This window comes from Cyprinus carpio, chromosome A1 (genome assembly GCF_018340385.1).
Source record: "Cyprinus carpio isolate SPL01 chromosome A1, ASM1834038v1, whole genome shotgun sequence".
Lineage (NCBI taxonomy): Eukaryota > Metazoa > Chordata > Actinopteri > Cypriniformes > Cyprinidae > Cyprinus > Cyprinus carpio.
The window spans coordinates 10,197,370-10,216,208 of NC_056572.1; the positions used below are offsets into that span (position 1 = coordinate 10,197,370).

At 33.9% G+C, this 18,839-nt stretch overlaps 2 protein-coding genes across 3 annotated transcripts in view; both read right to left on the minus strand.

The window, feature by feature from the left end:
* Window positions 1-1,100: 1,100 nt before the first annotated feature.
* LOC109074794 (serine/threonine-protein kinase 16-like) lies at window positions 1,101-9,484 on the minus strand. Its single transcript, XM_042743791.1, is given in 8 exon segments — window positions 1,101-2,930; window positions 4,167-4,288; window positions 4,538-4,651; window positions 4,746-4,866; window positions 6,132-6,265; window positions 6,385-6,604; window positions 7,674-7,806; window positions 8,697-9,484. Coding segments are annotated over 7 exon segments (939 nt in total). The 5' UTR covers window positions 7,760-7,806; window positions 8,697-9,484; the 3' UTR covers window positions 1,101-2,788.
* Window positions 9,485-9,627: 143 nt separating this feature from the next.
* LOC109066109 (tubulin alpha chain-like) overlaps window positions 9,628-18,839 on the minus strand; it is an 11,898-nt gene continuing 2,686 nt past the window's right edge. Inside the window, exons 2-4 of one of the 2 annotated variants that reach the window (XM_042743640.1) lie at window positions 11,957-12,179; window positions 10,769-10,917; window positions 9,628-10,670 (exon numbers count right to left, since the gene is read on the minus strand). In XM_042743640.1, the coding sequence (XP_042599574.1) occupies window positions 9,696-10,670; window positions 10,769-10,917; window positions 11,957-12,179 (1,347 nt within the window). In that variant the 3' untranslated portion in view covers window positions 9,628-9,695. Of the gene's footprint in view, window positions 10,671-10,768; window positions 10,918-11,731; window positions 11,928-11,956; window positions 12,180-18,839 lie in introns of those variants that run through there. The other variant, XM_042743691.1, reaches the window with a different exon arrangement.

The following is an 18,839-nucleotide window of genomic DNA, read 5'->3' on the forward strand; positions in this document are numbered from 1 at the left end:
GTATAATGAATGATTATCCAGAGAAGGCCGACTGGACTTAAAGAGGGATTGTTTGAATGGATGGAAATGCTAATTAAAGTGTAATTCATCCCACTGGAACTGTATCGCTGTCTGAAACTGGTGATGTCTAGGTAAATGTGAGTGTGCATATGCGGTTTATGGCCTCTCCATCCCGTCGGTGCAATAAGGTCATTGATGAGATTGATTATGATGAACATTGAGTCACACCGTCACTTTTGAGCTTCATGACCCATATGAACCATAAATTCAGGTGCCTAAACAGCCTGTAATAATTATTTTATACTACAGCGTAGACCAACCAAAGGGGTTTGATCAGTTGTTGAGGTTTCGGTATGTAGTCATTGACAAAACTGTTTCTGTAAAGGGCAGCAAAATAACATTAAAACATCACATTGTTAAAGAGGCAAAGCAGCCATCATTCACAGGTTTTTGGATGCCCTCCTCAGGTCAGTATAGCAGAGAAATTTGTCCATGTTTGTCGTTTTGACAACATTTTGTTTCTAGGAGACAAATAAATAAATAAAAATTCGTCTGTCAGTTTTTTTTCTGTTTCTCCACGTCATTCTAGACAAACTGGATGATGGTGAGATCAGATCCCTGTGTGGAGCACTGGCTGTTGACCATCTCATTGCAAACAAAAATGTCACTGTATTATTACAATTAATGGCAAAATGAATGTTTGGAAATGTAAACTGATATTTTCTACTGACACTGCAGCAAAAGATAGAAATTACTGGCTTAAAACCTCTTTTTGTTGGTAGAAATAGTAATAAAAATACTACAATAATTATTATAAATATATCCCTCTCTACCGAAGAAGAGTAGGCTACAAGAAAGAATAAGTTACTTATAACAAAGTATAACAGCATTCGTTTCTAAAACACCGTGGTATTACCAGTGTTTTGGGGCATAAAGACACATATGTTTACATATCACTACAAAAAGAACAAAAACGTTGCAAAAATATCAATACAATTTCTAAAAAATAAATAAATAAAAATTTCGAGTTTCCTACACTAGTTTCCGACACAACTTGAGCAACATCTCCCCCGTGTGGTGATACCTAACCAGTTCCATCCGTCGCTGTTTCAATCACACTTTATTCACACCATTTACAAAAGGAATGAAATACATGTAAAAGAATGCCAAGATATATGTCTCCAGTCTTATATCCTAGAAATTAACAGACTTGCATAATTAAGAATTCCTGAACAGAAGCAAACCTGGACATGTTCAGGTTAAAATGTCCTTTCAAAACACATTAACATCCTAGTCAAAATCAATCTGAAGTAAATCTGAATATTATGATAATTTTTCTGAAATAATCAGAAAATTACTGCTGCTAAAAATAAACAAATAAAACAATCAAAAAGTAGAAACACATTTAGGTCCTTATTCACAGATTTAATTTAGTCCTGAATTATCAAAGCACATGTAATGCATATGATAACTCATAAAAACATGTCTGGGTCATATCAACATATTGCCACAATGACAAATAATGTTATGGTCCTACAAACAGGCTTTATTCTATTTATTTTGTTGGGGTTAAAATATGGCCCTGACATTTTTTTGTGAGATTGATCCACACTAACCTAGACTTATCAGACACAATAAACAAATAACTGAACGCAGCAATTATCTCTAGACATGGATTTCTTGCTCAATTAAAATGCATACTTAAATATATTTCTAATGTTTGTTTTAAAGAAGTAGTTTCCTTTAAGAAGTGTCCTTTAAAGAACACTCAAATACTGTAAGCAATTAAAGCAACTTCTACTAAACAAAACAACTGAGAGTATTTACAGTCATTTGTACCACTTAAAAAGAGAAAAGTGAACACATTCTTTTTGCAAAGTAATGTGAACTCACAGGCATGACCTTTTGTTACACATCCTCTCAAAGTCTCTGAAACAAATATTGAGCGTAGCTTAACTAACACACTTTCACTTCGTAATAAAAGTTGAGAGCTATAGCCAAACTAGTTAAAATTACTCTCTCTTTAATCCACAAATTCTTCAGCCCTGCTTTCAGACTCCTTCATTAAACGTGAGCAGAACTATTTTTTCAATGCTACAACATACATAAGAATGATTTTGGTCAGAAATCTGTTTCGCAGATGAAGTCCACTGACAGTAACTCAGCTTTATCTTTGGACCTTCACAACACAAAGTCCCTAATTCTCTGCCCACAAATAACCTTGAATGTCTTGCTTTCTCAGGAGAGCTACGTTTAAATAACCTAACTGATGTCAGTTACATTTTAAACAGCTAAAATTCGAATCAGTATCCTCATAAATATACATTTGTTTTCATTCCTTAAAATGGACAAGCTAAGAAATGTGAAAAAAAGACAGGTAGGCCAAATTCGAATCCTAAAACAACTGGTTTGTAATGTAAACGGTGCCCTGTGATAATGCTGCTATTACAGCAAATAGAGCTATTGCCCTCTGTTGTGTGGTTTGTGTGAAATTACAGTGAATCCCACAAAATCAGAAGCATGCCCTGTTCATATTTGACCCCAAAGTCATAAGATCATTTCATTGCTCAAAATGGATTTTGGTGTGAAATATGAGACATTGATGTGAAGGCTAGTGTGATCATGCTGGAGTGTGTAACCATGGCGTACTGAGCTCACTGAGGTAAGACAGAGCAAATGTTTGCAAGGCTTGTGAGTTCAGCGGGTTATTTTTGTCTGAAAGAGAGAGTGCATAGTCCAAAATGCCCAGAGTCCACAGGAAAACTGACATGAAATCTCAGTGGAAGCATCATACTCTGTTGGTATCTACGTCTGCACTGTTTGAGTCCCGAAGGTTTTGGACCTGGTCAAGGACCCAGCTGATTCTGGGCCTTTCCTGAGGATTGGTCACCATAGTGGAGCTGAGGAGGGTTTGAAGACCTTGAGAATAACTGTGTCAAAGAAAGAGACAAAGTAACCAGTTATACAGTATACACAAGGGTGTGGCAGGTATACTTCCTCCAGTTACCAAGATGTTAAAATGTTGTGATTTAAAAACATTACAGTTATCTCACTCCATGATTAAAACTGTTCAATAACAAGCAGTTTTCTGCTATAAAGAGACTAGCATTCATTTGGTCATGTGATCTCCACGTTGGCCCTATGAGACGATCCACTCCATGAATATCTTTGATTAAACTTGTAAGATTTTATTAATCTCTTGTGAGTATTCATGATTTGAAACTTATTATCCAAGATGTCCACATTTTTGTATGTGTAAAATTTTTGTTTAAAATAGTTTAGAATATATTATGTGATATTCCACATTTAAGTAAATTATACAAATTTAAAATGGGAAAATAGTTTAAAATACAATATTTTATTTTATATATATATATATATATATATATATATATATATATATATATATATATATATATATATATATATATATATATATATATATATATCTATATATATATTTTATTTTATTTTATTTTTATGAGGGAAAATTATAAAATACAAAAATATATTCTAATTTAATATTTAAAACCAATTTTCCCACATTAAAAAATTCACATAAAACTGTGTGAAATATTATATTTTCTTTTATTACAATTTCTTATGTGTAATATGCTAAATTAGTTAAAACATAATATAAGAATACTATTTAAATATATGTAGTTTTAAATGTTACATTACTAAAAAAAGAAAAAAAATCACATAAGTTACACAGTTTTGTTTGTTGTTTGAAAATAAATAAAAATATATATGCTGAAAAAAATAATAATAATATAAGAATATTATTTAAAATTATAATTCATAATATTATATATTTCTTGTTAGATCAACAAAATGTTTTATCTGGCATCGCAAAGATCTGCTGAAACAGTTGCTGCATTTAAATCCACACTCAAAACACATCTGTTTAGCTGTACATTTACTGAATGAGCTGAATGTACTGTTTTAATTCATTACAAATCTATTTTTAATTTATTTGAACATTTCACTTCCTTGCTTTTATCATTGTGAATATTTTTATGATTAATTAAATTCCTTTTATGTTAAGCACTTTGAATTACCATTGTGTATGAAATTGCAATATAAATAAACTTGCCTTGCCTTTTCTCAGGAGGACCACAGAGGCTAAATTTTACACAATAATGGCCCTGAAAGTTGGAGCTCACCTGCACGACTGTGGAATGGAGACTGGATTCTGGACGGCGAGAGCCACGCTGTCACCCTTCTGAAATATCAAGTCATATGGTCCCTCCAGCATCATCATACAGTACAACACACAACCTAGAGACTAGGGTACAAAATACAAAGATTAGCTACAGCAGACATAACAGACTGCCACAGACATAACATTATGCTGACCTGAAGGAGCAAAGATAAGAATGGACAAAGTTTGCTAACATTAGCCCTGCACAGACATAACTAAACACACTGAACATCAATAAAACAACATGTCTGGATTGTTGCATTATTCTGTAATTCACGCTGTTTTGAGAATGAAGTGTTGAAACGTAAATAACCATTACTCTCGTTAAAACACACAAAAATGAGAATTATTAAAATATTTTCTTTTCTCTTATATGTTATAGTGTGTCTCTACATTTTAGAGATCTGTTGTTCTGTGTGAGATGGTGCATCTCTGAGCGGCCCAATCCTGATAGAGAAAGTGTACAAACATTGATTCTTTTAATGTTCTGATTGGCTGAAAATTTATTGATAAGTGCCGCTGGACAATTTTCTGCTCTAACCTGGACTGTCATGGCCTCCCGTGACCCCCGAATTTCAATCCTGGCCTTGTTCATGGAGCCCAAGTCCATTAACAAAGGGCGATCGTTCTCATCCAGTAAAACATTGGTGGGTTTCAAGTCCCTGTTTCCAGAAATAAAGCTCATGAGTGATAATAACAAAAGAAAAACATACAGCAGAACATTCAAATGTACATTGTACATGACGACGACAAATGTGCATTATCCTTCAGAAATCATTCTAATATGCTGATTATCAATTTAATGCATTCTTGCTATATAAAAATCATCAATTTCTTTAAAAAAACAAAAAAAAACAAAGTTTGAATTGTAGTGTACATATTTCAGTCTGAAAACAGGATATTCCTCAGGAGTTACCAGTTCAGTGCTAGGACAGCTTTTGTTATCTACAGAACTATGATATAATATCTTCTTTGGGTCACTTCTATTCAAAAGTCTCTCTAGGATTCATATAAAAGAACCTCTCAGCTCTTAATGCATCGTGTTTCCTTCTGGAGCTTCAGTGAATGTATGAACCTTTTGTAATAGTTGTGTACGAGTCCCTCAGTTGCTGTCAGTGAAGAAATGAAAAGATGGATCTCAAAATTAGGGCCTTTCGCACCGCTATAGTTCCAGAACTAAATGTACATTACTAAAGTACTGGGACGATTTTGCGCGAATTATTTTTCAGTACCATATAAAGGGTTGCATTCGACAGTGTGCACTAGGAAGTGACGTAAGGCGTTCGACAGCGACGTCATTTGTGCGCGGCGTTCAACAATGGAAACAAAGAACAACAACATGAACGTTAACAACTGGAGGATGGAGGACGCTGTGATCTGAGCTGTGTTTTTGTTGTGTCTCACAGGTTTCACAATAATGGACATGGAATGTCGACGTATACATAAAGGTACGTATACAGAAAGGAGGACAAAGAATCTCCAACGACAACTTGCAGTGCTACATTTGCTACAAGTGCACTTTAGCGTCCGTTCATCTATCGCTGTTCTCCATTTTTGCTAAATAAGTTGACACAGTATGTTGGCGGGTGATCATGGTGGGTGAGGGCATTTTTCGTACGCTTTTGGCCATTCACTGTCTACTTACGTCATGGGTAGTGCCAGTTGTGCTGGTTAGACCCTGCTCCGGAGTAGGAGCTAATTTGGTTCTCGAAAAAGGCAATCCGGTACTAAAATAGCACCCAGTTCCCGGCGGTGCGAAAACGCTAAATAGTCGGTAGTTCCACAATTAGTTCTGGTACTATGAAAAGGTTCCTGTGGTGCACAAGGCCCTATTAATTACTATTAAGTAACTAGTTATTTTTACTGGTTCCATCTTCAATGCAGAACCAAGGCAAAACTAATGATGGATGAATTTTACTCTCAGTACCTGTGTGCATAGCCTTTGTCATGTATTGCTTTGAGGCCTTCACTGATGCCATGCAGAATGTGTAGTATGCGGCTCTCAGGCATAGAGCTTCCCTTATCCCGCAGCTTCTCAAGAACAGACCAAAGACTTCCGTTCTGCACAGAAGAATTCAGCACATAAAACACTTAAATTGCATACTGCACATCTCAGAACTCACCGGACTTTTGGATTTATTAGAAGCCTGGAATGGAAAAGCAGAACACGATCCACTTACACTGATGTATGGGAGCAACAGCCAGGCTTCACACTTTCCGCTGCGCTCCATGAAGGTGTGTGCAGTCAGGCTGAGGATGTTGGGATGGTTGAATAGGCGGTGCATCTCCACCTCAGTCTGGGCCTCTGTGCGGCCCTCACGGTCGTGGCAAAGGATTCGCTTTAGAGCATAGAAGTGGCCATCATGTGCACCTTCTACCAGATCCACATAGCTAAATCCTCTAGAAGGTATGATGAAAATAATTATAGACAATAGAATCACAATGAAATTACTATTTGTCCTTGTGAGACCAGCTGTTTAATCCAATAAATTTCACTTAAGCACACTATAATGAAAACTGCCATGCATAATTATATTGCATAAACATATTTCTTCCATATTTTTCCTTGCCAAGGTGGCATCATTGGGCTCACACAATTCCAGTCATTTTTAAAGGAACAGTTCAACAAAAAAACTAAATATTTGCTGAAAATGTACTCACCCGCAGGCCATACAAGATGTAGATGAGTTTCTTCATTACATTAGATTTAGAGAAATTTAGCATTACATCACTTGCTCACCATCGGATCCTCTGCAGTGAATGGGTGCCGTCAGACCGAGAGTGCAAACAGCCGATAAAAACATCACACAATAATCCACACCACTCTAATCCATGAATTAACGTCTTGTGAAGTGAAATGAAACGCTGTAAGTTTACAAGAAACCAAACAAACCCATCACTAAGACATTTAAACTTTAAACTGTTGCTTCTGGAAAAAAATAAAAATAAAATAAAAATTAAAAAATGAGTCCATAATCCATAATAAAGCTTCCTCCAGTGGAAAGGTCCATCCTGTTGTCCTCTCACATCAAAATCCACCAACATATTTGTTTAGAACTGTTTAAGGTTGTTTTCACTTAGAAACTGTGCTTGTTTCTTGCTAATTCAGATGAGACACTTTTTCATTGGAGAGAACAATATTAAGGATAAAGTATTTCAGACTGTCTTAATGATGGATGTGTTTCTTACAAATACACAGATTGATACATTCATGGAGTCGTGTGGATAATTGTGATGTTTTTATCAGCTGTTTGGACTCTCATTCTGATGGCACCCATTCATTGCAGAGGATCCATGGGTGAGCAAGTGATATAATGCTAAATTGTAAAAAATCTGTTCTGATTAAGAAACAAACTTATCTATACCTTGGATGGCCTGAGGGTAAGTACATTTTCAGCAAATTTCATTTTTGGGTAAATTATTCCTTTAAGTATTTTAAGGACTAAATAGTCCAGTTGAGGAGTCTTACCCTTCTTCTAGTTTCTGGATGAAGTAGTATCTCTTGTTGTCAATGGTGATGGCACTGCGCGAGCATATACACAAAGCTTGTCCCATCTTCTCTGGAGCATTGCCTATGACCGACCATGGATGAAGGAGAGGCTCTGTAAGAGATTTAGACTTGATTAGTTATATCCCTTTTTTCAAATTTATTTTATGCCATATTCATTTATTCTGTTTTTTATTCTATTCTATATTCAGAATAGAGCAATGTGTACGACTGTCACTGAATTCTACAGGAGGTCACAAGGAAATACCAAAAATAATATTGTGCAGATCATTTTGTGCTAAGGTTCAGAGTGTTTGCAGCATTTTCCTGCAAACTCCAAAGCAATGAAATATGTGTTGATAACAAAATCAATTGTAATTTCAGCATATTTTGGAATAAATAGTGCATTATGTAACTGTATGAGCCTATGGGAATGTAACAATAGATTTTTTTTTTTTTTCAATGTGGTTGTGGTAACAAGAAATATGTATCTGTGAGGGGGATGCTCTTTTTCTTTTTTGACATGAATAAAACACTAAAGCTTATAAATAAAACGTATTATTATTTATTATTAAATGCAAGATAATTTAGACCGACTGGGCAAGTCAACGTAATACTGCTTGTCACTTTCAGTGTCCAATTTTCTACTAAAATAAATTATTCACGGTGTAGAACGGAGCTTTCTGATTGGCTTCCTACTATTTATTTTACCTTTATGACGTGCGCCGTTGTGTGACAGATGCCCTTGCTAGTGAAACGCGTTGAATTTATCATGAATCCGTCACGATAATTCATGACTTTGTCCTACACATCGATCCATTTATGAATTCGGATCCGAGGTAAACGTGGCATCTTCAAGACCAACTGGTTTGTGTTTCGATTTTATGCTTCAAGCAAGACCCGCAACATTCAAATGTAGACTAGGTTCTTATTTAATTACATGACGCTGTTATCAAGCCATCAAATATGGTTCTACATAAATGATTAAAGTGAGATTCGGTTCACCTTATGAGACGCTCTCCCTGTCCTCCGCTAATTTCTCCGGTTTCTTCCGTCTACAAAAAAAAAAAAAAACCCTAACCGTGACGTATTCTGACGTAGACTTTCGGTTTAACCCATACAATGCTGGTCCCAAAGAACATCCTTGGTTAGCTAAGCTGTTGCCTAAAAAATACCTCTATTAAAACTGACGAATGAGTCTTAAGAAAAAAAGTTTCTCAATTTTATTGTGGCCTATAGCTAAATTAATTGTAATTAAATAGATAAAAGATTGCGTGATTTACAGTTACAGTTTAATACCCCATTAAAATTCGGGTTATATATATTTTTTTGTTAATATTTGCATCAATTTGTTAAATAATTAAAAATGTGATGTTTTAATGTTATATAATTATTTATAATGTACACATTATATATGCAAGTATAAATTTGCATCGATCTATAAAAAAATGACTAACAAGTCTAGGTGTAAAATCATTTATTTGATTGTTTCTCAATTTATTTATTGTGGCCTAAAGCTAAATTAATTTTAATTAATTAATGTTTGTCATATTAGTGCCCTCACGGATACATTTTTTTTTGTTGTTGCATGATTTACAGTTCAGTATAACCTTCCCCTTTTTAATCTGATTAATATTAGACTATTAATCATGTTAAAAATTTTCTCCATTATTAATATTCTCTAATATATTAAATATCAAAATAAAACATATCACATTAGCTAAAACTAATACATTTAAAAACAATATGGTATATCAACTTTGTATTAAACATTATAGAAGATGATGATAATAATAATAAATGTTTTTATGTGATTAATGAAAGCTATTATAAAATGTTATCAAGAAAATATTTTAAAATCTTTGGGGAGCATAAAAACAATGAACTGCATACACTTGACAATGTCACCAAATTATTAAAAGAACCACAACAACAATTAAAAGCTATATTTTATTTGGCTTTTATTTGATAGACAGAAAGAAAAGAAAAAAACACTTTTCCCTTTTAGTACTCTTCCCCTTCCTCCTCTTCATCGAATGAATCAAGGCCCACTTCTTCGTAATCCTTCTCCAGAGCTGCCATGTCTTCTCTGGCCTCAGAGAACTCTCCCTCTTCCATGCCTTCACCCACATACCAGTGCACGAAGGCTCTCTTGGCATACATCAGGTCAAATTTGTGGTCCAGACGGGCCCAGGCCTCAGCAATGGCTGTGGTGTTGCTTAGCATGCACACGGCTCTTTGCACCTTGGCCAAGTCTCCTCCAGGAACCACAGTTGGGGGCTGATAGTTGATGCCCACCTTGAAGCCAGTGGGACACCAGTCCACAAACTGGATGCTTCTTTTGGTCTTGATGGCTGCGATGGCGCTGTTGACGTCTTTTGGAACCACGTCTCCTCTGTATAGCAAACAGCAGGCCATGTATTTTCCATGCCGTGGATCACACTTCACCATCTGGTTGCAGGGCTCGAAACAGGAGTTGGTGATCTCAGACACCGAGAGCTGCTCATGGAAGGCCTTCTCAGCGGAGATGACAGGAGCGTATGTGGCCAGGGGGAAGTGGATACGAGGGTAGGGCACCAAGTTGGTCTGGAACTCTGTTAGGTCGACATTCAAAGCTCCGTCAAAGCGCAGAGAAGCAGTGATGGAGGAGACGATCTGGCTGATGAGCCGGTTGAGGTTTGTGTATGATGGGCGCTCAATATCCAGGTTTCTTCTGCAGATATCGTAGATGGCCTCATTGTCCACCATGAAAGCACAGTCGGAGTGCTCCAGGGTGGTGTGGGTGGTCAGGATGGAGTTGTACGGCTCCACCACAGCCGTAGACACCTGGGGAGCTGGATAAATGGCAAATTCCAGCTTGGACTTCTTTCCGAAGTCAACAGAGAGACGCTCCATCAGAAGGGAGGTGAAACCTGAGCCTGTGCCGCCACCAAAACTGTGAAAGACCAGGAAACCTTGCAGTCCTGTGCATTGGTCAGCCTGTGCGCAAGAAGGGACAAAATTTGCATTTTAGTTTCTGTTATTTTGATCTTTTTTTTTTTTTTGTAAGTAAATGCAACACTAATTATTGACATTACCAGTTTGCGTATGCGGTCCAGCACGTTGTCAATGATCTCCTTGCCAATGGTGTAATGTCCACGGGCATAGTTATTCGCAGCATCCTCTTTGCCTGAGATGAGCTGCTCAGGATGAAACAGCTGACGATAAGTGCCTGTGCGGACTTCATCTGAAAGAATAACACAACAGAACCACATAAAACCAAATCCTGTCCAGTGCTGTTACTGTTGACCAAAACTAAAAATTGTTTTTATATATATATATATATATATATATATATATATATATATATATATATATATATATATATATATATATATATATATATATATATATATATATATATATATATATATATATATATATATAAACATACAGTTAAATTTATACATTCTAAAAAAAATATTGGAAATAAAAAAGTTAGATAATTTAAAAACTGATAAAAACAAAATAAACAGACTAACATTACAATTAAAATAAAAGCTAGTAAGCTAGCAAAATAATAAATACTATAATAATTATAAGAAAAAGAAGGACGAAGAAGAAGAAAGTAATATTAAAATGACATTGATCTGACCTTTATCCCACTGAAAAAAAGAAAACATTTTAGTATAATTTCTCAGTAATACACATTTAACACACACACACACACACACATAAAACACACACACATATATATATATAAAACACACACATATACACACACTTAATGTAGTTAAAAATAGTTTAAATATGAATATGATAAGAATATAAAAAGTTATGAAAATGTATATCAATTTATATTACAGATTTTATTATAATAATTTAAATTAGATAAAATCTACATTTATATTTATGCAAATAAACTGACATTTATGCAAATAAAATATACGAGTTTGCAAAATGACTATGACTTAAACCAAAATTAAAATGAAAATATAAAAAAGGCAACTCTAAATAATACTGATCCCTAAAAATTAGTAACATTTATCAGTAATACAAACCAGATTTTCTGTCTGACCGCGAAGCTGTGTGTGTTGTCTGTCTCCCCTCTTCCACCTCCTCCGCTCCGCACCACGCCCACTTTTTTAGCATTTTTTTAAACTGTGGCGAGAACTAACCAGTACTGAAACTCGAGGGGTTTCATGACCCTTTAAGACTGGTTTTGTGGTCCAGGGTCACAAATGACAAATACATGGCCTTAAATTAAACACCTTTATGATATTTACCAATGACTGTCGGCTCAAGGTCTACAAAGATGGCACGGGGTACATATTTGCCAGCTCCAGTATCACTGAAGAAGGTGGTGAAGGAGTCATCATGTCCACCCACTGGTTTGTTGCTGGGCATCTGGCCATCGGGCTGGATACCGTGTTCCAGACAGTACAGCTCCCAGCAGGTGTTACCCATCTGGACACCAGCCTGGCCAACGTGGACAGAGATACACTCACGCTGTGGAGAGGAAACAGATTATTACTAACTGAACGTTGCATGGCATTGCATGCATGCCATTTTAATAATTTCTGTATGTTAATCCTAAACATAACCACCCAGCTAACATAAAAAATATGTTCTAAGATTGTTCTGCCAACCTTCCCTTTAAGTTATGAAAATGTCATTTCAGAATATTCTTTGGATGTTCAAATGTTTTTTTTCTTCTTGGTTATGCAAATGTTAGGGGAATATTCCATTTTATAAATTTGCAGACATTATGGAATGTTAATTTTTAAATGTTCTCTAAACATTTTGAAATAAACAGTAACATTTAAAAAATGCAAGATGAATGCCCAACTAAAACATTTCAGAAAAAAATTCCATATTCCATTGATAAATAACGTTTTTGTGTTATTTTGAGAACATTATTAAGGACCAGAACTAACATCCTATTAAAGTTACTGAAGAACATTTGTTCATAACTTTAAGAGAACCTTAAAGTTGGTGGTTAAAATCAGTAGGAAATAAAAATCAACCGTATTTACTTTAATACACATTCAATTTCCTGTCTTTTCTGTTCCATGTCTAAAGATACAAAAATGCCAAAAATAAATAAAATACTTTATTGATTGCATTTAACAATATCACAAACGCAAACCTTAGTTTTGTCCACCGGGGGCAGAAGCAAAAAAATAAATAATAATAATAATAACAACAACAATAATAATAATAATAATAATAATAATAATAATAATAATAATCATCTTTATTTAGTCTCTTTATGTAGTCAGCAGTTGGTCTATTACACGTCAGTCACAGATGACTGACATCTACAGCAGACAGGAAAAAGGTGTTGACTGGACCACTCAAAGGCCCCAAACATGTGTGTCTTCAGGGTTTGTACTTAATATCTAATATCCAAGCCAGCCATGAATTTATATTATGGTATAATAAACACCTCTGTTTGTTTGGAAAGGGAGTTTCCGGAAAGACTCAACCTTTATGATGTGACAGTTGCCACATACGGCAGACAGACCTACTAACCCTCATAGTCATAGCCAGTATTTTCTCTCTCTCTCTCTCTCACACACACACACACACAAAAAAAACCCTTACACAAACACTATTTTACTTGTTTCTCACACACTCCCTTGCAAGTCTGAGGCAATGAAAAAGCTTGAGGTGTCGACAACAGCCCCAACAGGTTTATATCAGACGACAGAGAGCTACACCCTAATGTGGAATTTACAGCTTGTGTCCTAAAAGGGGGTTAAAAATCAGTAGAGGGCAAAAGCAAATGAATAAGACATGGTAAAACTGATTTTTTTTTGTAAATTAAACATGTAAATAAACTACCATTCAAAATGATCAGGTATGTAAGAATTTATTTAGAATATATATTTATTTTTGAAAGAAATTAACACTGATTCAGCAAGGATGCATTAAATTGATCAAAAATGACATTAAATTGCCATTTAAATGTTACAAAAAATTTTTATTGCAAAGTGCTGTTCATTTGTAAAAGACTACTGAATATAATGCATTATGGTTTGCCTAAATATACACAGCACAACTGTTTTCAACACTAAAAAGATTTTTTTATTGAGCATCAAATTAGAATAGAATGATCTCTGAAGGATCATGTGACACTAAAGACTGGAGTAATGATGCTAAAAATTCAGCTTTGCATCACAGGAATAAATGACTATTGAAAAAATATTCAAATAGAAAATAGTAATTTTATATTGTAATAACATTTAACAATATTACTTTTTTACTGTATTTTTTTTTTATCAAATAAATGCAACCTAAGAAAGTCAAAAACATAAAAATACCCCAGAATTTTGCATGAAAGAGCCCTGATCAGGACCCTGATGAATATATCTCAAATAATAAATAAATGGATAAAAATTATGAATAATATTATCAGTAATTAAAATAAGATTTTATTATGCCAGGGAAAAAAAAAGAAAAAAAAGAGTGTAGTCATATATGAAGCATTGGTTGTCATTTTATAAGATTTAATAACAGAATATAGCGATTGGTCAGACATAATCAAGTATTCCATCATCCCAAAATCAAATATCTTTATGTTTTCCTTATGCTGTATGTCAAGATGGTGATTGTGTAGTTCTACTCATGGGTTTGATTCCCAGAGACATGAGCTGATAAAATGCAAATGACTTTGGATAAGTGTCAGCCAGATGCAAAGATGTAATAGGTATTGCCGATAATCAAAGCATTGAAGACACCAATGCAAAAATAAGAGTCACATGGTTGCTATAAAAGTGCTCTGTAATGATTCAGCCAATAAATCTGTCTACGCTCCAGAGAGGTGGCCTTCATCAGCCTGAGAAGAAATATCCAGACTTTGCTTCTTCTCTGTAGACATGACTCTTCCTCTGAATTCATTCTCCTGGGGATGAGCACAATTTTTACCCGTCACTTTCTGTATATTGCGGAGTCATTGGGGAGGGGAATGGTGCATTACACAGGCACATGGGACTGCCTAGTTTGGGCATGGCAGCCAGGTTAGAAGTTATTTATGGGTTGTTACAAGTCATGTTTCACCACTGGCTCTTCTTTCCCCACCAAATCCTCCACCACCAACCCATGAACATTTTTTTTGGTCATCTTTTGACCCCACAGTGAATTGATATCTTGTCCTCCAGCATATTTTTTTGTCTCAAACTCCTTATTCTCTCAGTATATACTGAAAGTGAAATGTATTGCTACAGAAAACCACAACAGATTTACTCCTAACTTTTTTTTTTGAGAATAAAAATGCAATAAATATGTTTGGGAAACCTGTTTGGAGACAATCATTATTTTTGCAATTGCATTAGGTTGTGCTAGTGACAACGAATAAGATATGAAAGTTATTTGCAACCCATGTTACTCTTGTAATGTGATGTATTTCATACTGACATGGAAAATGAATGGTTTAATTCGTTGGTGATTAATTGGATTGGCCAGAATATACAGATCTGAATACGAGTTTGCTAAAACAACACCCGAATAGCTGCTTGGCTATTTGTTAACATAATAGCTGACTTGTCTAATATTGAATGAAAAAGAAAATCATTTCAAAGGGTGGAGTAAGCCATTTCATTCTGATGAAATATTACTTTTTTTTCTTTAGAATAAACTGCACAAAAAATTGTGCACATTAAAACCATCAAAATCTATCCTATTTAGCATTTGTATTCAATACATTTCATCAATTTATTGTTGAATTAAAAGGAAATATCCTAAAATAACTTAAAATGCAATATCCACTCATTTTTATAAGCGCATTCAATATTATTTCTACCTTCATCCTTATTCTGTGTAATGATAAAAAAAAAAAATGCAAATAAGTGACTTATTGTTACAAAGTGTAAGGTGAGATATGAAAGACTAAAGTTGGTTAACTGTTAACTTTACTGGGTGGCAACTGACATCTCATGATTTGTAAAGAAGTTAATAGAATTGCGTTTAATTGGACGTTAGTAATAAATGAGCCAATTCACACCGCAAACATATTAAGGTTGCAAAATATTAAAGGTTAATAATCTAAAACCTTAATCTTAATATGTCTCTTATGAAATGTTTCTAAAGGGTTTGATGTCATCCAAAGCACCCAAAAGACAAACACAAAGGCCTGGTTTGATTTGGAATCTTTAGAAACCGAGAACCATTTGTCCTTGCAATTCAGCACAAACAGACTCCTACACATGCGGCTCGAATATATTGTCCACGCAAAAACAGGCTTTGAGACCTACGACACTGTTTTAGTTGTATACTGGGGGCCTGTTGGCACTACATTTCACAATGAAGGTTTTTTTTTTTTTTTTTTAAATGAGCCTTGCCACACAATATTTCACACGTTTAATCAAATCTTGAGATTTTAGAAGATTCACAAACTGACTAGGCCTACTTTTAAACCCACATTACTGAGTGATGTCATCTTACATTAATTAATATAAAGTGACGTGACATCAGCCAAGTATGTGACCCATACTCAGAATTTGTGCTCTGCATTTAACCCATCCGAAGTGCACACACACAGAGCAGTGAACACACACACGCACTGTGAACACACACCCGGAGCAGTGGGCAGCCATTTATGCTGCGGCGCCCGGGGAGCAGTTGGGGTTCAGTGCCTTGCTCAAGGGCACCTAAGTCGTGGTATTGAGGGTGGGGGCAGTGGGCAGCCATTTATGCTGCGGCGACCGGGGATTAGTTCCGGCCCGAGACTCGAACTCACAACCCTTCGATTGGGAGTCCGACTCTCTAACCATTAGGCCACGACTTCCCCAATATATATATATATTATGGCAAGCCGTTCAGGAAAAAAATATATTTATAATATGAAGTCTGAATATATGGAATGAAAGTCTGAATATATATAGAATGAAAGTCTTAATATATAAAACGAATGTCTGAATATATAGAATGAAAGTCTGAATATATATGGAATGAAAGTCTGAATATATAGAATGAAAGTCTGAATATATATAGAATGAAAGTCTGAATATATATAGAATGAATGTCTGAATATATATGGAATGAAAGTCTGAATATATATGGAATGAAAGTCTGAATATATATAGAATGAAAGTCTGAATATATATAGAATGAAAGTCTGAATATATATAGAATGAAAGTCTGAATATATATAGAATGCAAATCTGAATATATGTAATGAAAAGTGTGAATATATATAGAACGAAAGTCTAAATATATATAGAATGAAAGTCTGAATATATATAGAATGAAAAAGTCTGAATATATATAGAATGAAAATCTGAATATATATAGAATGAAAGTGTGAATATATATAGAGTGAAAGTCTGAATATATATAGAATGAAAATCTGAAATATATAGAATGAAAGTGTGAATATATATAGAACGAAAGTGTGAATATATATAGAATGAAAATCTGAATATATAGAATGAAAGTGTGAATATATATAGAACGAAAGTCTAAATATATTTAGAACGAAAGTCTCAATATATATAGAATGAAAGTCTGAATATATATAGAATGAAAGTCTGAATATATATAGAATGAAAGTCTGAAAAATATATAGAATGAAAGTCTGAATATATATGGAATGAAAGTCTGAATATATACAATGAAAGTGTGAATATATATAGAATGGAAGTCTGAATATATAGAATGAAATCTGAATATATATAAAATGAAAGTCTGTAATGTTTGCTTGATAAGCAGGAACTTCCTGGGCTGTGAAGTTCACCGCATTTCGCTCTTCCGCGATGAAATAACGAATATATTTCTTCATCAGTAGAATGATGTTGTGTACGGTTGCCAATATTTTGGCCGGTACACGCATTCGCCAGGGTGTTAATTAGATGATCGTTACTTAAAATTGCTGCTACTAAATTTTGTGCGGACTCGCTCATTGCTCAAAATGTGAATAAAAAAAATAGTAGACGAATAACACAAGATGGGGCTGATAACATCAGATTTTCATTCCATATATTCAGACTTTCGTTTTATATATTCAGACTTTCGTTTTATATATTCTGACTTTTATTCTATATATATTCAGACTTTCATTCTATATATATTCAGACTTTCATTCTATATATATTCAGACTTTCGTTTTATATATTCGGACTTTCATTCTATATATATTCAGACTTTCATTCTATCTATATTCAGGCTTTCGTTTTTATATATTCGAACTTTTATTCTATATATATTCAGACTTTCATTCTATATATTCAGACTTTCATTCTATATATATTCAGACTTTCGTTTTTATATATTCGGACTTTCATTCTATATATATTCAGACTTTCATTCTATATATATTCAGACTTTCATTCTATATATATTCAGACTTTCGTTTTATATATTCAGACTTTCATTCTATATATTATTCAGACTTTCGTTTTATATATTCGGACTTTCATTCTATATATATTCAGACTTTCATTCTATATATATTCAGACTTTCATTCTATATATTCAGACTTTCATTCTATATATTCAGACTTTCGTTTTATATATTCGGACTTTTATTCTATATATATTCAGACTTTCATTCTATTTATTCAGACTTTCATTCTATATATATTCAGATTTTCGTTTTATATATTCAGACTTTCATTCTATATATATTCAGACTTTCGTTTTATATATTCGGACTTTCATTCTATATATATTCAGACTTTCATTCTATATATATTCAGACTTTCATTCTATATATATTCAGACTTTCGTTTTATATATTCAGACTTTCATTCTATATATATTCAGACTTTCGTTTTATATATTCGGACTTTTATTCTATATATATTCAGACTTTCATTCTATATATATTCAGACTTTCATTCTATATATATTCAGACTTTCGTTTTATATATTCGGACTTTTATTCTATATATATTCAGACTTTCATTCTATATATTCAGACTTTCATTCTATATATATTCAGACTTTCGTTTTATATATTCGGACTTTCATTCTATATATATTCAGACTTTCATTCTATATATATTCAGACTTTCATTCTATATATATTCAGACTTTCGTTTTATATATTCAGACTTTCATTCTATATATATTCAGACTTTCATTCTATTTATTCAGACTTTCATTCTATATATATTCAGATTTTCGTTTTATATATTCAGACTTTCATTCTATATATATTCAGACTTT